Raw genomic sequence first — 21,457 nt, 5'->3', positions numbered from 1 at the left:
AGGGGGGAGGAAGGAGAGGGGGACTTATTTACTCTACAAAACTACCTGAAAAGTAATTGTGGCAGTAGGACAATATACATATATCATGTGTCTGTGGGTCTCAAAACAATTTTGGCCAGTCCTGAAAGAGCACAGGGGGCAGAAGTTGGCGTCCACTATTGTGATCCTGTGTCAGATTATCAAAGTTGAGATGGTTTGCCCTTGCCTTCCTGCAGTCTGTTGTGAAGTGTCAGGTGTCTATATGTATTGTGTGGATGACTGATGTGTTCTTGTACTGTATAATCATTATGTTGCTGTGTACAAAAAGTCAAGGAAGGGTGAAATCTGAAGTTACTACATAGCCCATATCTCCTGAATAGCACCAAGACTGCTGAACTTTATGTCTTCATGCAGTTGACACATCACCATCAACAATGTTACATGCCCTCACTCTGTAATGGTTCAAACATCAACAGCCAAGACTGTAGCCGACCAACCAAAACCAGGTTGAAGTTACAGGCCAATAGACTAGTAGTTGAGAAGCATCAGTAGATGTGCCTTCTGCAACGGACACTTCCATGTGAGGGACATCACGTGAATCACCATTGTACAGGGTTATTACAAATGATTGAAGTGATTTCACAGCTCTACAATAACTTTATTATTTGAGATATTTTCACAATGCTTTGCACACACACACAAAAACTCAAAAAGTTTTTTTAGGCATTCACAAATGTTCGATATGTGCCCCTTTAGTGATTCGGCAGACATCAAGCCGATAATCAAGTTCCTCCCACACTCGGCGCAGCATGTCCTCATCAATGAGTTCGAAAGCATCGTTGATGTGAGCTCGCAGTTCTGGCACGTTTCTTGGTAGAGGAGGTTTAAACACTGAATCTTTCACATAACACCACAGAAAGAAATCGCATGGGGTTAAGTCATGAGAGCGTGGAGGCCATGACATGAATTGCTGATCATGATCTCCACCACGACCGATCCATCGGTTTTCCAATCTCCTGTTTAAGAAATGCCGAACATCATGATGGAAGTGCGGTGGAGCACCATCCTGTTGAAAGATGAAGTCGGCGCTGACGGTCTCCAGTTGTGGCATGAGCCAATTTTCCAGCATGTCCAGATAAACGTGTCCTGTAACGTTTTTTTCGCAGAAGAAAAAGGGGCCGTAAACTTTAAACCGTGAGATTGCACAAAACACGTTAACTTTTGGTGAATTGCGAATTTGCTGCACAAATGCGTGAGGATTCTCTACCGCCCAGATTCGCACATTGTGTCTGTTCACTTCACCATTAAGAAAAAATGTTGCTTCATCACTGAAAACAAGTTTCGCACTGAACGCATCCTCTTCCATGAGCTGTTGCAACCGCGCCGAAAATTCAAAGCATTTGACTTTGTCATCGGGTGTCAGGGCTTGTAGCAAATGTAAACGGTAAGGCTTCTGCTTTAGCCTTTTCCATAAGATTTTCCAAACCGTCAGCTGTGGTACATTTAGCTCCCTGCTTGCTTTATTCGTCGACTTCCGCGGGCTACGCGTGAAACTTGCCTGCACGTGTTCAACCATTTCTTCGCTCACTGCAGGCCGACCCGCTGATTTCCCCTTACAGAGGCATCCAGAAGCTTTAAACTGCGCCTACCATCGCCGAATGGAGTTAGCAGTTGGTGGATCTTTGTTGAACTTCGTCCTGAAGTGTCCTTGCACTGTTATGACTGACTGATGTGAGTGCATTTCAAGCACAACATACGCTTTCTTGGCTCCAGTCGCCATTTCGTCTCACTGCGCTCTCGAGCGCTCTGGCGGCAGAAACCTGAAGTGCGGGTTCAGCCGAACAAAACTTTATGAGTTTTTCTACGTATCTGTAGTGTGTCGTGACCATATGTCAATGAATGGAGCTACAGTGAATTTATGAAATCGCTTCATTCATTTGTAATAGCCCTGTATGAGTGACTGACCTTTACACTGCCCCAAACCATCGACCCCCCACCAGATGTTTTGACATGGCCTCAGTGAAGAGTGCCTTTAGCAACTGTCAGCATGTGGAAATTGGATTTAAACTGGCAGGACCAACCAATTACAAAGTCATCACAGCTGGGTCATCTGATGACACACAGCCTATGTCAGTCATTGCTACTCAAGCACAGGAACATTGCCCCACTGCTACACCATCATCTTGCAGCCGTCAGCCACCATCTGTCATCCATCAGCAGGCTGTGGTAGCTGGGCCATCACTACCATCCACGGGAAACACCTGTGTCGGCATGCTTGAGCAAAAATGGCAATGTTTGCAGATGATACAAGTATTTTGATCAATGGTCCCAACTCTGCAATGCTAGATACAGTTGTAACAGCCACAAACGAAGAGCACAAATGATTCACAGAAAATAGCCTAACCCTAAATTTTTCAAAAACTATCATTATACAGTTTCAGACAGTAAATAAAAAGCTCCAAGTTCCCGAAATGGAGATCAACAACCAAAATTTTATGAAACCACAGATACAAAATTCCTAGGCATCTAGATAGACAACCAGCTAAGATGGACAGAGCAAACTGATCACCTGGTCAAAACACGTAGCACAGCATGTTTTGCCCTTAGAGCTATTTCTCACTTTGTTAACAGAGAAATAATGCTTTTGTCAAATTTTGCATATTTCCATTCTGTACTCTCCTAAGGTATTATCTTTTGGGGAAATGCTACAGGGGTTGAAAGATTCTTCAAACTACAAAAATGAGCAGTGAGGTTGTTATGTGGGGTCTCTAACAGAACATCCTGCAGAGGTCTCTTTAAGATTCTCAGGATATTTACTGTTAAAAATCAGTATATATACTCACTGATGATGTTTGTAGACAGCAACAATGAATTATTCCACAAAAACTGTGGCGTTCACAAGTGTAACATAATACAGGGGAAAAATTTCCACCAAAGGTCTGCAACTCTGACAAAAGTCCATAGGGTCAGTAATAAAAGTATATAACAAACTTCCCACCAGTATAAAAAAGGAAACTGATAACATACAGATATTCAAAAGGAAACTAAAAACATTCTTCAGAGAACAAACTTACAAAATGAATGAATTCCTAGAGTAATAAGGTATCCTTTTGAGTAGAAATAGAGGAAAGAAAATCTTTACTTATGCCATGAAGACAAAATTGTGTACTTCTGATATAAATTGTAGTGACAAAGTGTAAATATATTTATATCATAGTTAAAATGTGTATTACCATTTATTCTTCACTATTAGGTATTCACTTGAATGCACTTATGTGATGAAGATAAAATTTTTGTATTTTAATTTAAATCATAATAAAAAATGTAAATTTCATTGTTTATTTGTGGCATTGGGATAAAAATGTTTACTTCCATTCATTCAGCTATTTTAAGCATTTACTTGAACTTATACCACTGAAATGCAGGTTGCAATATTGTCCACAATTAATTGTTTATAGAAAATAAGTATTTTTATGATAGATAAAATGCTGACACAATTTTTTATTATTTCACATGACTTGTTCTGTATTACTAGTACACCCTTTATACAATATCTAATCAACAGGACCAAATAAAAAACAACTCAAATCACCTCTTGTTTTCTGCAGCCTGTCTGTTTCAGATGTGCTGAATCATGTGTGGTTGTGCCCATCAATAAATTGTCCTATCAACTGATTGGCTGTCTCCTTCACCCACTCCATCACCAACACCCAGCAGAGAATCACTCACCCACTCTTATCCTGCAGTAAATCCATGCTACAAGTCCATGTGATGCTGTGGAAAGGTCTGATACATAACTTATGATACTGGCTGAAGTATGGTGTTCGGAACTGTATGCCACCACTTCTCCTACCATTGTATCCAAACACTGGCGATGGGACTGCCTTCCCTCTGACTAGGTTTTGGACCAACAGCTCCACTGTTGAGCATCATAACACATGTTTGTGATAATGAGCTACAATACGTGATGTATGTATGTTTATACAGGACGAATCACCCAAGTAGTGCACCTGTTTTATTTCGTAAATTGTTCAAAATATTTAAACGAGATTTTCAGCATTTTTATAGTACACAAAGGGGCACATAAGTTTGTTACATGTTTAATCCACTTAACTCAGTTGTCAGCTGATACATTGAAGCAGTATTTTTTAAAATGGGTTGATATACTTTTTTAATGGCATTCGAAAACTCTTGAAAAGATGAGTACAGTAATACTGGTGCTGAAAATTTTCACAAAAATACCCAAAAAATGAAAGATAGAAAGACAAGCTGGTGAGAATTGGCTATTGTGGTGTAAACACTGCCATGTACGGCTCTTTTGTCAGCATGCAATGTTGTCTCAAGCCTTTTGGCTATTGACTTGTTTCCACAAAATCTGTTCACTGAAACATGTTTGGTGCACATCACACATTTGGAATAGTTTTCCTAAGCCCCTTCTGATGTGTAGAAGCTACCTATCATTTCAGTTACAACAATCATAAGTGACTTATATCTATTTCATACAAATTAGGGCCAAGAGGAATCATGTTTAATAGTTAGTAGCTTAAGCCTGTCTTTGTGCTGCATATAAAGATGGAGTCTGACATGAGAGCCTCACTTGGCAGTTTATGCTCTTTGCTAGTCATTGGGGTTCAGTTCAAAGCTGGACTCATCACTGAAGACAATTCTACCGCAGTCAATGAGATTCTGCGTAAAAGATGTGTCTGGAGACACCCAGGAGAGTGGTGGGATGCTGATCTGACTGGCATCCACCATACAGTCTGACAACCATCAGTGATGGTCTGAGGTGCCATTTCTTTCATAGCAAGACACCCTCAGTTGTCACCTGCGGCACCCTTAATCACAGTGGTATGTCAACAATAATCTACTTCCCATTTTGTTGCTCTTCATGGCAAGCCATCCTGGGCTTACATTCCAGCAAGACAATCCCCACCTGTACATGGTGAGTGTTCCTACTGATTGTTTTCATGCTTGCCAAACCCTACCTTGACTAACAAGAACTCTAGATCTGTCCCCAACTGAGAACATTTGGAGCATTATGGGGAGGGCCCTTCAATCAGCTCAGGATTCTAACTATCTGATGTGCCAATTGGACAAGATATGGTATGATATCACTCAAGAAGCCATCCAGATACTCTAACCAATAACGGTAAGCCAACAAACTTCTTGCTTAAGGGCCAGAGGTAGATAACACATTATTGACTTGTTCAATTTGTGAAGTTCTTTCTCTTGAATAAATAACCTAATTTTTCTGACATTTTAATCATTTGTATGTCTGTAGATGTACATCATATCTACCAATTTCCTCCCTTTTCAGGTAATTTCTTCATGGTGCATCACTTTATTTCTTTTTCTTTTTGTAGAGTGCATCACATGCCAAAAACCTCGTTTCCATATCTTGAACAGTTCACAAAATTAAAGGACATACAAGCATTAGGCTATGCACACTCTAGGTTCCACAATAACTGATGTGCATATTTTTAAAGTGGGGCGTAGTGGTGGAGGAATTGGGTGAGAACCGCCATAAATATGGTAAATGTTGACCAAGATTTGCTGTCAGATTGGAAATTTACACCTGACGCGTAAACACAGGGCATTTTTCCTGGCTTGTTGGACACTTAGCATTTTTTCTCGCCAAACTTAGAGGCACTGATGTATAGGAATTTATTGACTATTTGTCACTGCAAAATTAGGACCAGATATGGAGTGACAGAGTGCAATTATTTGCATGTGATCCTCAAGACAGGTTAAAAAACCAAAATGATGATGAAGAGCATGCGTTATTGACATAATCATGTAATGAAACAGGAAAATTGGGAAAACCATTTCAAGTTAGAAAGGAAACAGACTTAAAATGCAAACTACTTTGAAATCACACATTGGAATGCAACATAGACAAATCGTTGTTTGGTGTAACATTGTGTTTTTTTAAATTTTATCATTATTATTTTTAAAAGTAAGAGAAGGAAATGACATGTTTTGCTTTTGACATCTAATTTCATTTGTTTTATTAACAAAACTGGACTAATCACTTTTAGCTACAAAAAACTGAAGAAATCATTCATATAATTAAGATAAATATCACTTGTTCATTTTCCTTGTAATACATGTGAAATTCTTATTGTAGGAAAAAGCTTTAAACCTGTAGCAACTGTTACAATCCTACTGTTTAATTTCTCTAAATTACATTTGAAAACAGCGCAAACAATATATAATATAGGATAAAGGAAAGAGGAACTAACAATAATTTATGTACTTAAAAAAAAATGTGTCTGTGGATACAAAACATTCACAGCTTTAGTTGACCTTTTTTTCATAGTCATTGTCGTCATCATCATCATCACCATCATCATCATATTGTTATTATTATTATTATTATTATTATTATTATTATTATTACTAATTTCTTGTTTAGTGTAAATAATTTGTAGGCTATACTGATCATGGTTAAGCTATGCATCAACATCTGTAAAAGCATGTAATTCTTGTATTTCAGTTCATAACAGATTAGTTAAAAAATGGTAAAACACATGTCTGGAAACCAGAAGGTCATGGGATCCTGGCCAGATGACAGAAACTTTTAGCCTGCCTTCAATCTAGAATTCGCCTCGCAATGCTGTGAGTAGGCACCAGGAAAGAAACATAGTTAGGATTCAGCGTGTTACACTACAGGTTCCCTTTACCCAGCTGAATAGCTGGAGTAGATAGGGATACGCAAGTTGTCAAAATGGTGTCCAATTGAAAGACATGCACCTGCCCATTCAGCCACATGAGGTAATTATTATTATTATTATTATTGTCTTTTTAAAAATTGTTCTAGTCAGTAAGCCCATTATTGCGAGTGATTCCTCGTATGCTACAGTGGCACTCTAGATAGTGCCAGATTATGAGGGGCAACCAAATAAGAACCGAACACCCACCACAATGGGACCATGGAAGGGTACCACTCAAAAGTAAGAACCATGCACATTAAGACATTGACCCCACTGAGAGACAAGATGATCAGTTTCTGTGTCATAGAATGCGGTTGGCAGCTGACAGATCCACGATGACTCTTGCATTTTCTCATCTAATTGAAGCTGACATCCATGCATGTGTTACTTCAGGTTGCCAACAATGTGAAAATCACATCTGGGCTGTACAGATGTTGCTGCAGTGTTTCGCAACCAGATCAATGAAGTGTAGCCTTCATACAATTGGCAGTGTAAGTGCGACCATTATCGTGCAACAGGCGATTCTGTCTGAGGACATTCCTAGGCGTTTTGACTTCATGGTGCATCACAGTTACTGCAAAGTGTTTTCATAGCGCTGTGCACTGATTGTGGTTCTGCAGTCGAGGGCCCCGAGAGGTGAGGAAGGAGGTCGTAATGACTTTACTTTGTGCCATCATCTTGAGCCCGAGGGCAAATGGCAAAGCCAGCACTCTAGACTTTTCACATTTCCCCTGCTAAATAAATCCAAAACTGTTCACACAAGTCCTGGTAAGGTTACAATGATCTACAACTGCAGGGGCCCTGTGCTCATCGAGTACTTTGACCGTGGGACCACGATCGAGGCATAGCGCTATGAAGACAATTACAGAGACTGTGACCTGCCATAAAGTCAAAATGCCCAGGAATGCCGTCAGACAGCATCATCGTGTTGCACGATAATTCCGACCCACACATTGCCAATCAGCCAAAGGCTACAATTCAGTGATTTGGTTGGGAAACACTGCAGCAGTCTCTGTACAGCCCAGATCTTCCAACGTGTGTTTTTCACATCATTGGTGACCTAAAGAAAGACATCCGTGGTGTCCCGTTTCATTCAGATGAGGAAGTGTAAGAGCAGGTGTGGTCTATCTGTCGGTGGCCAACTGCATGCTACAAAACGGGAACTGATCGTCTTGTCTCCCAGTGGGAATGTCTTAACACGTGTACTGATTACTTTTGAGTGGAACCATTCCATGGTCCCATTGTGACTGGTGTTCGGTTTTAATTTGGCAGCCCACTATAGATAATGGGAACAGCAGAGGATACTAAAATAGTTTTATAACAACTTGGAAACTCTGCCTCCTGACGAATCAGTCTCCTCGACTCTGTTCGTATTTCGAGTGATACATAAAATCCATTCACAGTCCGAGGAGGCTGTTAAGTTGTACACGAACTACGGTAAATATTAGGCGTCCACGCTGCCACGGATGAAGAAGCGGCGGTAGGGCACGCCGGTGCTCGCGCCTTTCCCGTAGCGCCAGCGCCAGAGGCAGGCCAAGGCAGTTACGACGGAGACGATGGCGACGACGCACCAGAGGACGACCAGAAGGCTCGGCGGCCGGCGCAGGCGGCTGGCGCGAGCGGCGTCGCACAGCAGTCGGGGCGCCGCCGCGCTGTAGCGCATGCGCTGCCGCAGCTGGCGGCAGTGCGGCCCCGCCGAAGGGTTCCCGCGCGTGTCCAGCTCGGCGGACGGAGCCGTGTCCGACAGTACCTCGAGCGCCGCCTCCGGCACCGATGTCAGGCTGCAGTGGCGCACCTACCGGAACAGGGTGCTTGTTTATTTATCGTACGGTGATAAGGTTTTAAATTGTAAGACATTTCCAGGGGCAGATGTGGACTCTGACCACAATCTATTGGTTATGAACTGTAGATTAAAACTGAAGAAACTGCAAGAAGGTGGGATTTTAAGGAGATGGGATCTTGATGAACTGAAAGAACCAGAGGTTGTACAGAGTTTCAGGGAGAGCATAAGGGAACAATTGACAGGAATGGCGGAAAGAAACACCGTAAAAGAAGAATGGGTAGCTTTGAGGAATGAAATAGTGAAGGCAGTAGAGGATCAAGTAGGTAAAAAGACGAGGGCTAGTAGAAATCTTTGGGTAACAGAAGTGATACTGAATTTAATTGATGAAAGGAGAAAATACAAAAATGCAGCAAGTGAAGCAGGCAAAAAGGAATACAAACGTCTCAAAAATGAGATCGACAGGAAGCGCAAAATGGCTAAGCAGGGATGGCTAGAGGACAAATGTAAGGATGTAGAGGCTTATCTCACGAGGGGTAAGATAGATACTGCCTACAGGAAAATTAAAGAGACCTTTGGAGAACAGAGAACCACTTGCATGAATATCAAGAGCTCAGATGGAAACCCAGTTCTAAGCAAAGACGGGAAAGCAGAAAGGTGGAAGGAGTATATAGAGGGTCTATACAAGGACGATGTTCTTGAGGACTATATTATGGAAATGGAAGAGGATGTAGATGAAGATGAAATGGGAGATATGATACTGCGTGAAGAGTTTGACAGAGCACTGAAAGACCTAAGTCTAAACAAGGCCCCGGGAGTAGACAACATTCCATTAGAACTACTGACAGCCTTGGGAGAGCCAGTCCTAACAAAACTCTACCATCTGGTGAGCAAGATGTATGAGACAGGCGAAATTCCCTCAGACTTCAAGAAGAATACAATAATTCCAATCCCAAAGAAAGCAGGTGTTGACAGATGTGAAAATTACCGAACTATCAGTTTAATAAGTCACAGCTGGAAAATACTAACGCGAATTCTTTACAGAAGAATGGAAAAACTTGGAGAAGCCGACGTCGGGGAAGATCAGTTTGGATTCCATAGAAATGTTGGAACACGTGAGGCAATGCTGACCCTACGACTTATCGTAGAAGAAATATTAAGGAAAGGCAAACCCACGATTCTAGCATTTGTAGACTTAGAGAAAGCTTTTGACAATGTTGACTGGAATACTCTCTTTCAAATTCTGAAGGCGGCAGGAGTAAAATAAAGGGGCGAAAGGCTATTTACAATTTGTACAGAAACCAGATGGCAGTTATAAGAGTCGAGGGACATGAAAGGGAATCAGTGGTTGGGAAGGGAGTGAGACAGGGTTGTAACCTCTCCCCGATGTTATTCAATCTGTATATTGAGCAAGCAGTAAAGGAAACAAAAGAAAAATTCGGAGTAGGTATTAAAATCCATGGAGAAGAAATAAAAACTTTGAGGTTTGCCGATGACATTGTAATTCTGTCAGAGACAGCAAAGGACTTGGAAGAGCAGTTGAACGGAATGGATAGTGTCTTGAAAGGAGGGTATAAGATGAACATCAACAAAAGCAAAACGAGGATAATGGAATGTAGTCTAATTAAGTCGTGTGATGCTGAGGGAATTAGATTAGGAAATGAGACACTTAAAGTAGTAAAGGAGTTTTGCAATTTGGGGAGCAAAATAACTGATGATGGTCGATGTAGAGAGGATATAAAATGTAGACTGGCAATGGCAAGGAAAGCGTTTCTGAAGAAGAGAAATTTGTTAACATCGAGTATTGATTTAAGTGTCAGGAAGTCGTTTCTGAAAGTATTTGTATGGAGTGTAGCCATGTATGGAAGTGAAAGATGGACAATAAATAGTTTGGACAAGAAGAGAATAGAAGCTTTCGAAATGTGGTGCTACAGAAGAATGCTGAAGATTAGATGGGTAGATCACATAACTAATGAGGAGGTATTGAATAGAAGTGAGGAGAAGAGGAGTTTGTGGCACAACATGACTAGAAGAAGGGATCGGTTGGTAGGACATGTTTTGAGGCATCAAGGTATCACCAATTTAGTACTGGAGGGCAGTGTGGAGGGTAAAAATCGTAGAGGGAGACCAAGAGATGAATACCCTAAGCAGATTCAGAAGGTTGTAGGCTGCAGTAGGTACTGGGAGATGAAGAAGCTTGCACAGTATAGAGTAGCATGGAGAGCTGCATCAAACCAGTCTCAGGACTGAAGACCACAACAACAACAACAACAACAACAACACATGGTGAAAAGAATTACAAATAAACGGCATCTGTGGACAAATGTGCACAATCACAAGCGCGTACAATCTTACGTCTCCAGATCTACTTCCACGACCCATTCGATAAGTTCATCCTATGAAGCACGTAGCCATAATTTTGCCAAAGAGTGGGTCCAATGCAGCATTATGCTTGTTTAATACATGTACTAACGTTTTTAGCACCACCTGTCGCAGTTACTGCGTTTAATCCCACGTACACGGCCGCGCTGTGTTCACGGGATCTAGACGTGGTAGAGAAGACCTTAAATAGACTCATGCTTTTCATTTCATTCGAAAACACATTTATTTATTAATTCCATGTACTTCGACTCAGTCTTCTAATACACTACTGGCCATTAAAATTGCTACACCAAGAAGAAATGCAGATGATAACTCGGTATTCATTGGACAAATATATTATGCTAGAACTGACATGTGATTACATTTTCACGCAATATGGGTGCATAGGTCCTGAGAAATCAGTACCCACAAAAACCACCTCTGGCCGTAATAACGGCCTTGATACGCCTGGGCGTTGAGTCGAACAGAGCTTGGATGGCGTGTACAAGTACAGCTGCCCATGCAGCTTCAACACAATACCACAGTTCATCAAGAGTAGTGATTGGCGTATTGTGACGAGCCAGTTGCTCGGCCACCATTAACCAGACGTTTTCAATTGGTGAGAGATCTGGAGACTTTACTGGCCAGGGCAGCAGTCGAACATTTTCTGTATCCAGAAAGACCTGTACAGGACCTGCAACATGCGGTCGTGCATTATTCTGCTGAAATGTAGTGTTTCGCAGGGATCGAATGAAGGGCAGAGCCACGGGTCGTAGCACATCTGAAATGTAACGTCCACTATTCAAAGTGCCGTCAATGCGAACAAGAGGTGACCGAGACGTGTAACCAGTGGCACCCCATACCATCACGCCGGGTGATACGCCAGTATGGCGATGACGAATACACGCTTCCAATGTGCGTTCACCGCGATGTCGCCAAACACGGATGCGACCATCATGATGCTGTAAAAAGAACCTGGATTCATCCGAAAAAATGACGTTTTGCCATCCGTGCACCCAGGTTTGTCATTGAGTACACCATCGCAGGCACTCCTGTCTTTTCATAAAAATAGTTCAAATGGCTCTGAGCACTATGGGACTTAATTTCTAAGGTCATCAGTCCCCTAGAACTTGGAACTAATTAAACCTAACTAACCTAAGGACATCACACACATCCATGCCCGAGGCAGGATTCGAACCTGCGACCGTAGCGGTCACGCGGTTCCAGACTGTAGCGCCTTAACCGCTTGGCCACCCCGGCCAGCGCTCCTGTCTGTGATGCAGCATCAAGGGTAACTGCAGCTATAGTGTCCGAACTGATAGTCCATGCTGTTGCAAACGTTGTAGAACTGTTCGAGCAGGTGGTTGTTGTCTTGCAAACGTCGCCATCTGTTTACTCAGGGATCGAGAAGTGGCTGCACGATCCGTTACAGCCATGCGGATAAGATGCCTGTCATTTCGACTGCTGGTGATACGAGACCGTTGGGATCCAGCACAGCGTTCCGTGTTTCCCTCCTGTACCCACCGATTCCATATTCTGCTAACAGTCATTGGATCTCGACCAACGCGAGCAGCAATGTCGCGATACGATAAACCACAATCGCGATAGGCTACAATCGGACCTTTATCAATGTCGGAAACGTGATGGTACGCATTTCTCCTTCTTACACGAGGCATCACAACAACGTTTCACCAGGCAACGCCGGTCAGCTGCTGTTTGTGTATGAGAAATCGGTTGGAAACTTTCCTTATGTCACCAACTTGTAGGTGTCGCCACCGGCCTCAACCTTGTGTGAATGCTCTGAAAAGCTAATCATTTGCATATCACAGCATCTTCTTCCTGTCGATTAAATTTCGCGTCTGTAGCACGTCATCTTCGTGGTGTAGCAATTTTAATGGCCAGTAGTGTATAAGTAGAGATATACACTCCTGGAAATGGAAAAAAGAACACATTGACACCGGTGTGTCAGACCCACCATACTTGCTCCGGACACTGCGAGAGGGCTGTACAAGCAATGATCACACGCACGGCACAGCGGACACACCAGGAACCGCGGTGTTGGCCGTCGAATGGCGCTAGCTGCGCAGCATTTGTGCACCGCCGCCGTCAGTGTCAGCCAGTTTGCCGTGGCATACGGAGCTCCATCGCAGTCTTTAACACTGGTAGCATGCCGCGACAGCGTGGACGTGAACCGTATGTGCAGTTGACGGACTTTGAGCGAGGGCGTATAGTGGGCATGCGGGAGGCCGGGTGGACGTACCGCCGAATTGCTCAACACGTGGGGCGTGAGGTCTCCACAGTACATCGATGTTGTCGCCAGTGGTCGGCGGAAGGTGCACGTGCCCGTCGACCTGGGACCGGACCGCAGCGACGCACGGATGCACGCCAAGACCGTAGGATCCTACACAGTGCCGTAGGGGACCGCACCGCCACTTCCCAGCAAATTAGGGACACTGTTGCTCCTGGGGTATCGGCGAGGACCATTCGCAACCGTCTCCATGACGCTGGGCTACGGTCACGCACACCGTTAGGCCGTCTTCCGCTCACGCCCCAACATCGTGCAGCCCGCCTCCAGTGGTGTCGCGACAGGCGTGAATGGAGGGACGAATGGAGACGTGTCGTCTTCAGCGATGAGAGTCGCTTCTGCCTTGGTGCCAATGATGGTCGTATGCGTGTTTGGCGCCGTGCAGGTGAGCGCCACAATCAGGACTGCATACGACCGAGGCACACAGGGCCAACACCCGGCATCATGGTGTGGGGAGCGATCTCCTACACTGGCCGTACACCACTAGTGATCGTCGAGGGGACACTGAATAGTGCACGGTGCATCCAAACCGTCATCGAACCCATCGTTCTACCATTCCTAGACCGGCAAGGGAACTTGCTGTTCCAACAGGACAATGCACGTCCGCATGTATCCCGTGCCACCCAACGTGCTCTAGAAGGTGTAAGTCAACTACCCTGGCCAGCAAGATCTCTGGATCTGTCCCCCATTGAGCATGTTTGGGACTGGATGAAGCGTCGTCTCACGCGGTCTGCACGTCCAGCACGAACGCTGGTCCAACTGAGGCGCCAGGTGGAAATGGCATGGCAAGCCGTTCCACAGGACTACATCGAGCATCTCTACGATCGTCTCCATGGGAGAATAGCAGCCTGCATTGCTGCGAAAGGTTGATATACACTGTACTAGTGCCGACATTGTGCATGCTCTGTTGCCTGTGTCTATGTGCCTGTGGTTCTGTCAGTGTGATCATGTGATGTATCTGACCCCAGGAATGTGTCAATAAAGTTTCCCCTTCCTGGGACAATGAATTCACGGTGTTCTTATTTCAATTTCCAGGAGTGTAGGTAGAGGCGACAGCCGACAGTGGTATCGATAGTTCAGGCGTATCGATGGCCTTGTCGACTATCGATAGTGCATATTCCTTTTTCGTTGTATGATTGAAAATAAGAATATACGTGTGATCAAAAGTTTCCGTCCGGAGGCCGTACAGTCCAGAACTGGTATGCCACTCAGGAAAAATCACCGTGGGCGTTGAGGCAGTTGTCCCTGAAAACCGTGTCCTGCTGCGTCGGTAAGTCCGTAACTGCTGCTGCACATCCTCTTCCGACAGGAATAGTCGACCCTTCAAGACCTTTTTTAAGGGACCAAAGGCGTGATAATCGTGAGCGGAGCGATGAGGTCAAAAGGACGGCCACCCGACTGTGTTCCACTTGCCGTAACTTCTGCGTTATCACATTTGCGATGTGAGGACGGCATTATCAGGAACAGTAGCACCCCTTGTCACACCATTCCACGACGGCGGCTTTCGACAGACATGCTGACCCATACTCATTCCTCGTTCTCCAGTTTGAACGCGTTTGTTATAACGCCGCCATAGTTAACGTTTCGGCATTTACTGCACATACGTTGGAAAGGCAGTAATGCCACACTGATCTCTTGCCTTCATGTCGGTGCTCATATACCCACATCAGAGTCACACTACGTTGCATATACGCTGTAGCAACACGCTCAAACGAAAACTCTCCTTATCTTTCAGTTTCACTACACGGCTACTTGGTTATATGTAATTTCATGTAGATGATACGGGAGCCCCGGAGCCCATGCCTTTACAACAGGCACAGTTGGGCAACGCTAATCAAAAAGTTAACTTCACTAATCGTTAATCCGTTACCAAAAAATTTGACTTCGTTGAACGTTAAAGTATAACATTACAGAAGATTTATTCGAAGTTACCGTTAATTTTTAATCATTGACTCGGAATGGTAAACTTTATATTGTGGGTATAGTGAATTGAGCTATGGAATCAAACGCATTACCGTTGCTTAAATGAAAATTTATGGTTGGCAGTCCGCCCCGATAGCCGAGTTGTCAGCGTGACGGATTGCAGTCCTACGGGCCCGGTTTCGATTCCCGGCTGGCTCGGGGATTTTATCCGCTCAGAGACTGGGTGTTGTGTTGTCTTCATCGTCATTTCATCCCCATCCGGCGCGCAGGTCGCCCAATGTGGCGTCGAATGTGATAAGACCTGCACCACGGCCGCCGGACCTGGCCCATAAGGGGCCTCCCGGCCAATGACACCAAAAGCTCATCTCCATTTTATGGTTGGCAAAGTTTAGATAGAACATCTAAGATAAAAAGAGCAGTTTAATTATTTAATAATTTACTTTTATAATTATTTAGTTATCAACAATAAATCACTGGAGAATCAAAATATGGGAGAATAAGGTAGTATTTGATTCTCGGTGCATATTTCCTTTAATAGGATGTTGCTTTAATCGATTACGCTCACAACGATGCGTCTGCCCAGAATTCTTCTCGAAACTGAACTTCAGTTATCAGTCTCAAATGACTTCGATTGCTGGCCGGAGTGGCCGAACGGTTCTAGGCGCTGCAGTCTGGAACCGCGCGACCGCTACGGTCGCAGGTTCGAATCCTGCGTCGGACATGGATGTGTGTGATGTCCTTAGGTTAGTTAGGTTTAAGTAGTTCTAAGTTCTAGGGGACTGATGACCCCAGAAGTTAAGTCCCATAGTGCTCAGAGCCATTTGAACCATTTTTTTGCTCACAGCGATTTGAATCATTTGACTTCGATTCTGCGACTTGTGAAAGAACAAAGTCTACTATATATTGGTCCACACTAGCTTGGGACACACCGCTGCCATTGCTGCAACGCCAAAAGACTCTCTTGTTTCTCTGTCGTATTTTTTTAACTGGATTACTGTTACTGGCTCCGCTGTAGATATCTGAATGTCCAACAATGATGTATCTTATGAGTTTCCTCGACCGGACCCCGCATTCACTGTTTCTTCAAACGTACCGTGATTTTTATGTTCTCGTTATGTGTTGCTTCAAGTTGTTAAGGCTGGAAATGTGAGTCCTGCCTGTTGATTATTTAGGCAAGCACAGACTACAATCACAAAGTATTTGTTCTTCCGATATGGTTACAAAGTTAACGTAATCTTTTAAGTGCGCCGAAGGATTTTCATTGGTTGTAGAGCTAGAATCCGATTCTATGATTTAGTTTCCACAGTCAGTGCATTGACAAAAATTAGTTTTCATCCCGCAGTCAGTAAACAAACAACAATAAACAGCCAACACCTATAATTATTCCCATTCGCAGTGGCGGATCCAGGATTTTGTTTTGGGAGGGGCTTGACCCAACTGAGCGTAATCTTTCTGAAGGTAAAGATAATAGTCTAAAGACACACTTTTTTTTGCTAATTTAACGCATAACGCTTTGCAAATTCTTCAATGACTTCGACAGGTTGTAGGCAGGCTTGACCCAACTGCCAGATTTATTTATTTATTTATTTATTTATTGTTCCGTGGGACCACATTTAGGAGAAGTCTCCATGGTCATGGAGCGAGTCAATACATGAAATTATAGCACGATTGTAGAAACAGAATGAAATGAAATATAAGAAACATATTCAGGCGACAAGTCGTTAGTTTAAATAAAGAAAATCAACAATGTAACACTGGAATTTGCTTAATTTTTTAGCTCTTCCAGGAGCTCCTCGACAAAATAGAAGGAGTGAGCCATGAGGAAACTCTTCAGTTTAGACTTAAAAGTGTTTGGGCTACTGCTAAGGTTTTTGAGTTCTTGTGGTAGCTTATTGAAAATGGATGCAGCAGAATACTGCACTCCTTTCTGCACAAGAGTCAAGGAAGTGCATTTCACATGCAGATTTGATTTCTGCCTAGTATTAACTGAGTGAAAGCTGCTAACTCTTGGGAATAAGCTAATATTGCTAACAACAAACGACATTAAAGAAATACATACTGTGAGGGCAATGTCAAAATTCCAAGACTATTGAATAGGGGTCGACAAGAGGTTTTCGAACTTACACCATACATAGCTCGAACAGCCCGTTTTTGAGCCAAAAATACCCTTTTTGAATCAGAAGAATTACCCCAAAAAATAATACCATATGACATAAGCGTATGAAAATATGCGAAGTATACTACTTTTCGTGTTGAAATGTCACTTATTTCAGATACTGTTCTAATGGTAAATAAAGCGGCATTTAGTTTCTGAACAAGATCCTGAACATGGGCTTTCCACAACAACTTACTATCTATCCATACGCCTAGGAACTTGAACTGTTCCGTCTCGCTTATAACATGCCCATTCTGTCTGATTAAAATGTCAGTTCTTGTTGAATTGTGAGTTAGAAACTGTAAAAACTGAGTCTTACGGTGAATTTTCCACAAAATACCGCCTTATTACGTTTTATAGCTGCAGTACATTTTGTTCTACGTGTTTTAAGTTTTCTGGTAATATTACTGTCTGTGAATTTACTCTTGCACAAATCAGTTAAGTGATGACATGACGTGATCCATGGACACAAATAATGCAAGGGAGCCCTCAGCTTCATTCACTTCTAAATATTCTTTTACGGTTTTGAAAGGTATTTTCGTTTGTTGACAATGGTGCTGCCGCTGCCCTGTGTTTTTTTACGTCATTGTGGCTTATTATTGCGCAGAACACGCTGACAAAATATTATGGCAAAATTTACAACATGCTCTTGTGTCATCGCCTTGAATTCTTTCTAGCCAGCCTGCAAATTTACTATCGCGTAGCGACTCTGTACGAAATTTTTGGGCCTACTGTCCCATTACTTTACATATGTTTAGCAATAATACAACAGCAACTCATTTAAGAACACCACATTACCATCGGCACTACAGATACGCACTGTGCATGAAATTGCTGATTTATTAATACTAGAGGACATAACAAAACGGGTGCATAAGAATACGGCCACAAAACAACACGAGAACGAAGACAAAATACTGTGTATTAGAAATGATTAGGTGATATATATTTAAGAGCTACTAGACTTTAGCAAATTAAATAGAGCTATTTGCTGTATCTAGAATCGATCAACTGATTTTAAAAATAAATTTACCATGAACCAATCCAATCTTTTTAAAGTCCACCATAATTCACAGCAGCCAGTAGATGCAAAATCTGCACACTAGACAGATACTGAAAAACACCAAATTTATTGTGAAAAACCAATAACTTCGCAATACTGATCCAGAGTCCAGTCCACAGCCACCAACACCACACCGACCAAAAGATCAACGAACGCAACCTAATAAAAAGTCACAAATTCGACTAATCGTGTTTGTATGTATTTCATTAAGTACGTACAAAATAATCGGAAAGATGTACCTGCTGGACGTTGAGTCGACTATGATAAGTCACCGACATTGTTTCCAGGTAATACTGGCTCATTTTCTCTCGATTCTACCTCTTGTTTCTTCCTTTTCAGTAAAGAAAAACGAACAAAGATGTCCTTGTCTACCTTTCGATGAAAACTAGTCACATAAGCACGTTCTTAAAGAAATGCAAAATTTGAAAACATACTACGCTTACTTTAAATGGATTACGTAATAAGTGATGGAAATTGCACTGTAGGTAATATAGTACTAAGACAGTAGGATAGTATCAAGTTTAATTTGAGATTTGTCATGGGTTGTCCCAGATGCTTTTTTTTTTTTGGGGGGGGGGGCGGACTGAGCCTCTTAGCCCCCCCTCCCCGCGCCCCTGAATCCGCTACTGCTCACTCGCACTCGATTGTTTACATTGATCGCGCACACTCCGTCGTAGTCACACTCCTACATGACACGAACTTGTCAGAACATGATTTTCGCGGGCGGTGCTGCGTCGTTTTTGCCATAAATAGTAGATATCTGATTCACGATTAACGGACTATGAGAAATTTAACGGAAATTAAAGAGTGGGTTAACGTTTTTCAAAATTAATTTAAAGGTTTAAAAGTTCAGCTATGATACCACGTCTGACCAAAGAGCACGCCGGACGCTGCTAGAGCTGCACTGTCGCCTTGCCGGACGCCAAGCAGTTTGCCAACAGTACTACTTGCGTTAAATTAGATTTATGTTCTGCATTGGGAGTACTAAGGTGTCTACGCACTTGTCCATAAAGGAAAAAGTGGAGAAGCACTCGTTCAATTCCGAATGTACTTTTACTACCTTTAAAAGACAAGCAAAGGGCCTAATATACCTTCGCTCTATTATGAGCCGGTACAACATTTATTGGAACGTCATTAAAACACCAGCTACAAAGACAATACGATGAATTTGTTTTTTGTAGAGTGACGGTGAACGCCGGCTTAGCTGAAGGCAGCCATTAGAGAATAAAACTGAGTTCAGGGTAAGTAGAGTAGTGAAAAAAATCTTTTATTGTTGGCCTCACAAATTATTTGAATTCTTTAGGTACCTTAATGCAAGAGGAGAATCATTTGGTAACACATGTGACGGACAAAATATATGCTATCAAACAAAAAATAATCTTGTAGAAAAATCACCTTCAAGTTCCTGATGTGAAACACTTCCCATAACTCAAGATAGTCATATGTGGATCGGGCATGACCGAATATTTTTCAGTAATTGAAATACACTGCATAGCCAAGGAAACTGGTATACTTACCTAACGTCGTGTACGGGACCCGCGAGCACGTAGAAGTGCCACAAGACGACATGGAATGGACTCGATTAATGTCTGAAGGGAACTGACACCATGAAACATGCAGGGTTGTCGTTAAATCCGTAAGAGTACGGGGGATGGAGATCTCTTCTGAACAGCACGTTGCAAGGTATAGCAGATAGCTCAACAATGTTCATGCCTGGGGGGTTTAGTAGCCAGCAGAAGTGTTTAAACTCAGAAGAGTGTTCCTGGAGCCACTCTGTTGCAGTTCTGGACGTGGGGTGTCACATTGTACTGCTGGAACTGCTCATGTCCGTCGGAATGCACAATGAATATGAATGGATGCAGGTGATCAGATAGGATGCTTACGTGCCTGTCACCTGTCAGAGTCGTATCTAGGTGTATCAGGGGTCCCATATCACTCCAACCGCATACGCCGCACACCATTACAGACCCCCCACCAGCTTGAACATGCCCCTATGCTGACATGCAGGGTCCATGGATTTATGAGGTTGTCTCCATACCCGTACACGTCCATCCGCTCAATACGATTTGAAATGAGACTCATCCGACGAGGCAACATGTTTCTGTCTTCAGTAGCCCAATGTCGGTGTTAACGCGGCCAGGCGAGGCGTAACGCTTTGTGTCGTGCAGTCATTAATGGTAAACGAGTGGGCCTTCGGCTCCGAAAGCCCATATCGATGATGTTTCGTAGAAAGTTTCGCCCGCTGATACTTGTTGGTGGCCGGGCATAGAAATCTACAGCAATTTGCGGAAGGGTTGCACTTACGTCACGTTGAACGATTCTCTTCAGTCGTGGTTGGTCCCGTTCTTGCAGGATCTTTTTCCGGCCGCAACGATGTCGGATTTGATATTTTACCGGATTCCTGATATTCACGATACACTCGTGAAATGGTCGTACTGGAAAATCCCCACTTCATCGCTACTTCAGAGATGCTGCGTCCCATCGCTCGTGCGCCGACTATAACACCACGTTCAAACTCACTTGAATATTGATAACCAGCCGCTGTAGCAGTAGTAACCGATCTAACAATTGCGGCAGACACTTGTCTTGTATATGCGCTGCCGACCGCAGCGCTGTATTCTGCCTGTTTACATATCTCTGTATTTGAATACGCATGCCTGCACCAGTTTCTTTGGCGCTTCAGTGTATTTCATCAAGAGTTCTCAAAGAAATTCCAAAACATTGCGCGCAAAAAACAAATTTCGATTTATTAGCAAGAAAATTTTCTCTTTTCGCTGCTCATGTACATCGTTTCTTCTGACTTGAGGTGATGGACGTACGGTCGAGCACCCAGCTAAACAATCTGCTTGTCCAATTGAGGAATTTACAAGACTTTTATAAAATGTTACTCCACGAGCAACATGCTCGGCTGCACAGACAAGCCACTAAAGTTAATTCAGTATTTGATGAAGTGCCGGAAACAATTTAATCTGCGTAACTCATGTGTTCAACTGTATCATGAACGATATTTCCGGACATATTACATATTCTAAAATCGAAATTTGTATAAGTTTGTAAACATCACAACGTAATGTTAAATTCCTATCTGTAAAGCTTTTTATAGTCCTGCTATTGGCACTACTTACTATTTTTATTTAATCAAGCAATAACAGTTATTGCTTTGGCAGAAAAATAGAAA

At 43.0% G+C, this 21,457-nt stretch overlaps 1 protein-coding gene across 1 annotated transcript in view; it reads right to left on the bottom strand.

Moving 5' to 3' along the window:
- Positions 1-6,355: 6,355 nt before the first annotated feature.
- The window catches only part of LOC126260262 (trophoblast glycoprotein-like), a 72,973-nt gene continuing 57,871 nt past the window's right edge, over positions 6,356-21,457 (bottom strand). Inside the window, exon 4 of the mRNA XM_049957591.1 lies at positions 6,356-8,487. Coding sequence (XP_049813548.1) covers positions 8,137-8,487 — 351 coding nt within the window. The 3' untranslated portion in view covers positions 6,356-8,136. The remainder of the gene's footprint in view (positions 8,488-21,457) is intronic.

The sequence above is a fragment of the Schistocerca nitens genome, chromosome 5, assembly GCF_023898315.1.
Source record: "Schistocerca nitens isolate TAMUIC-IGC-003100 chromosome 5, iqSchNite1.1, whole genome shotgun sequence".
In the NCBI taxonomy this organism is placed as follows: domain Eukaryota; kingdom Metazoa; phylum Arthropoda; class Insecta; order Orthoptera; family Acrididae; genus Schistocerca; species Schistocerca nitens.
This window is presented reverse-complemented; position numbering and strand designations above follow the sequence as displayed.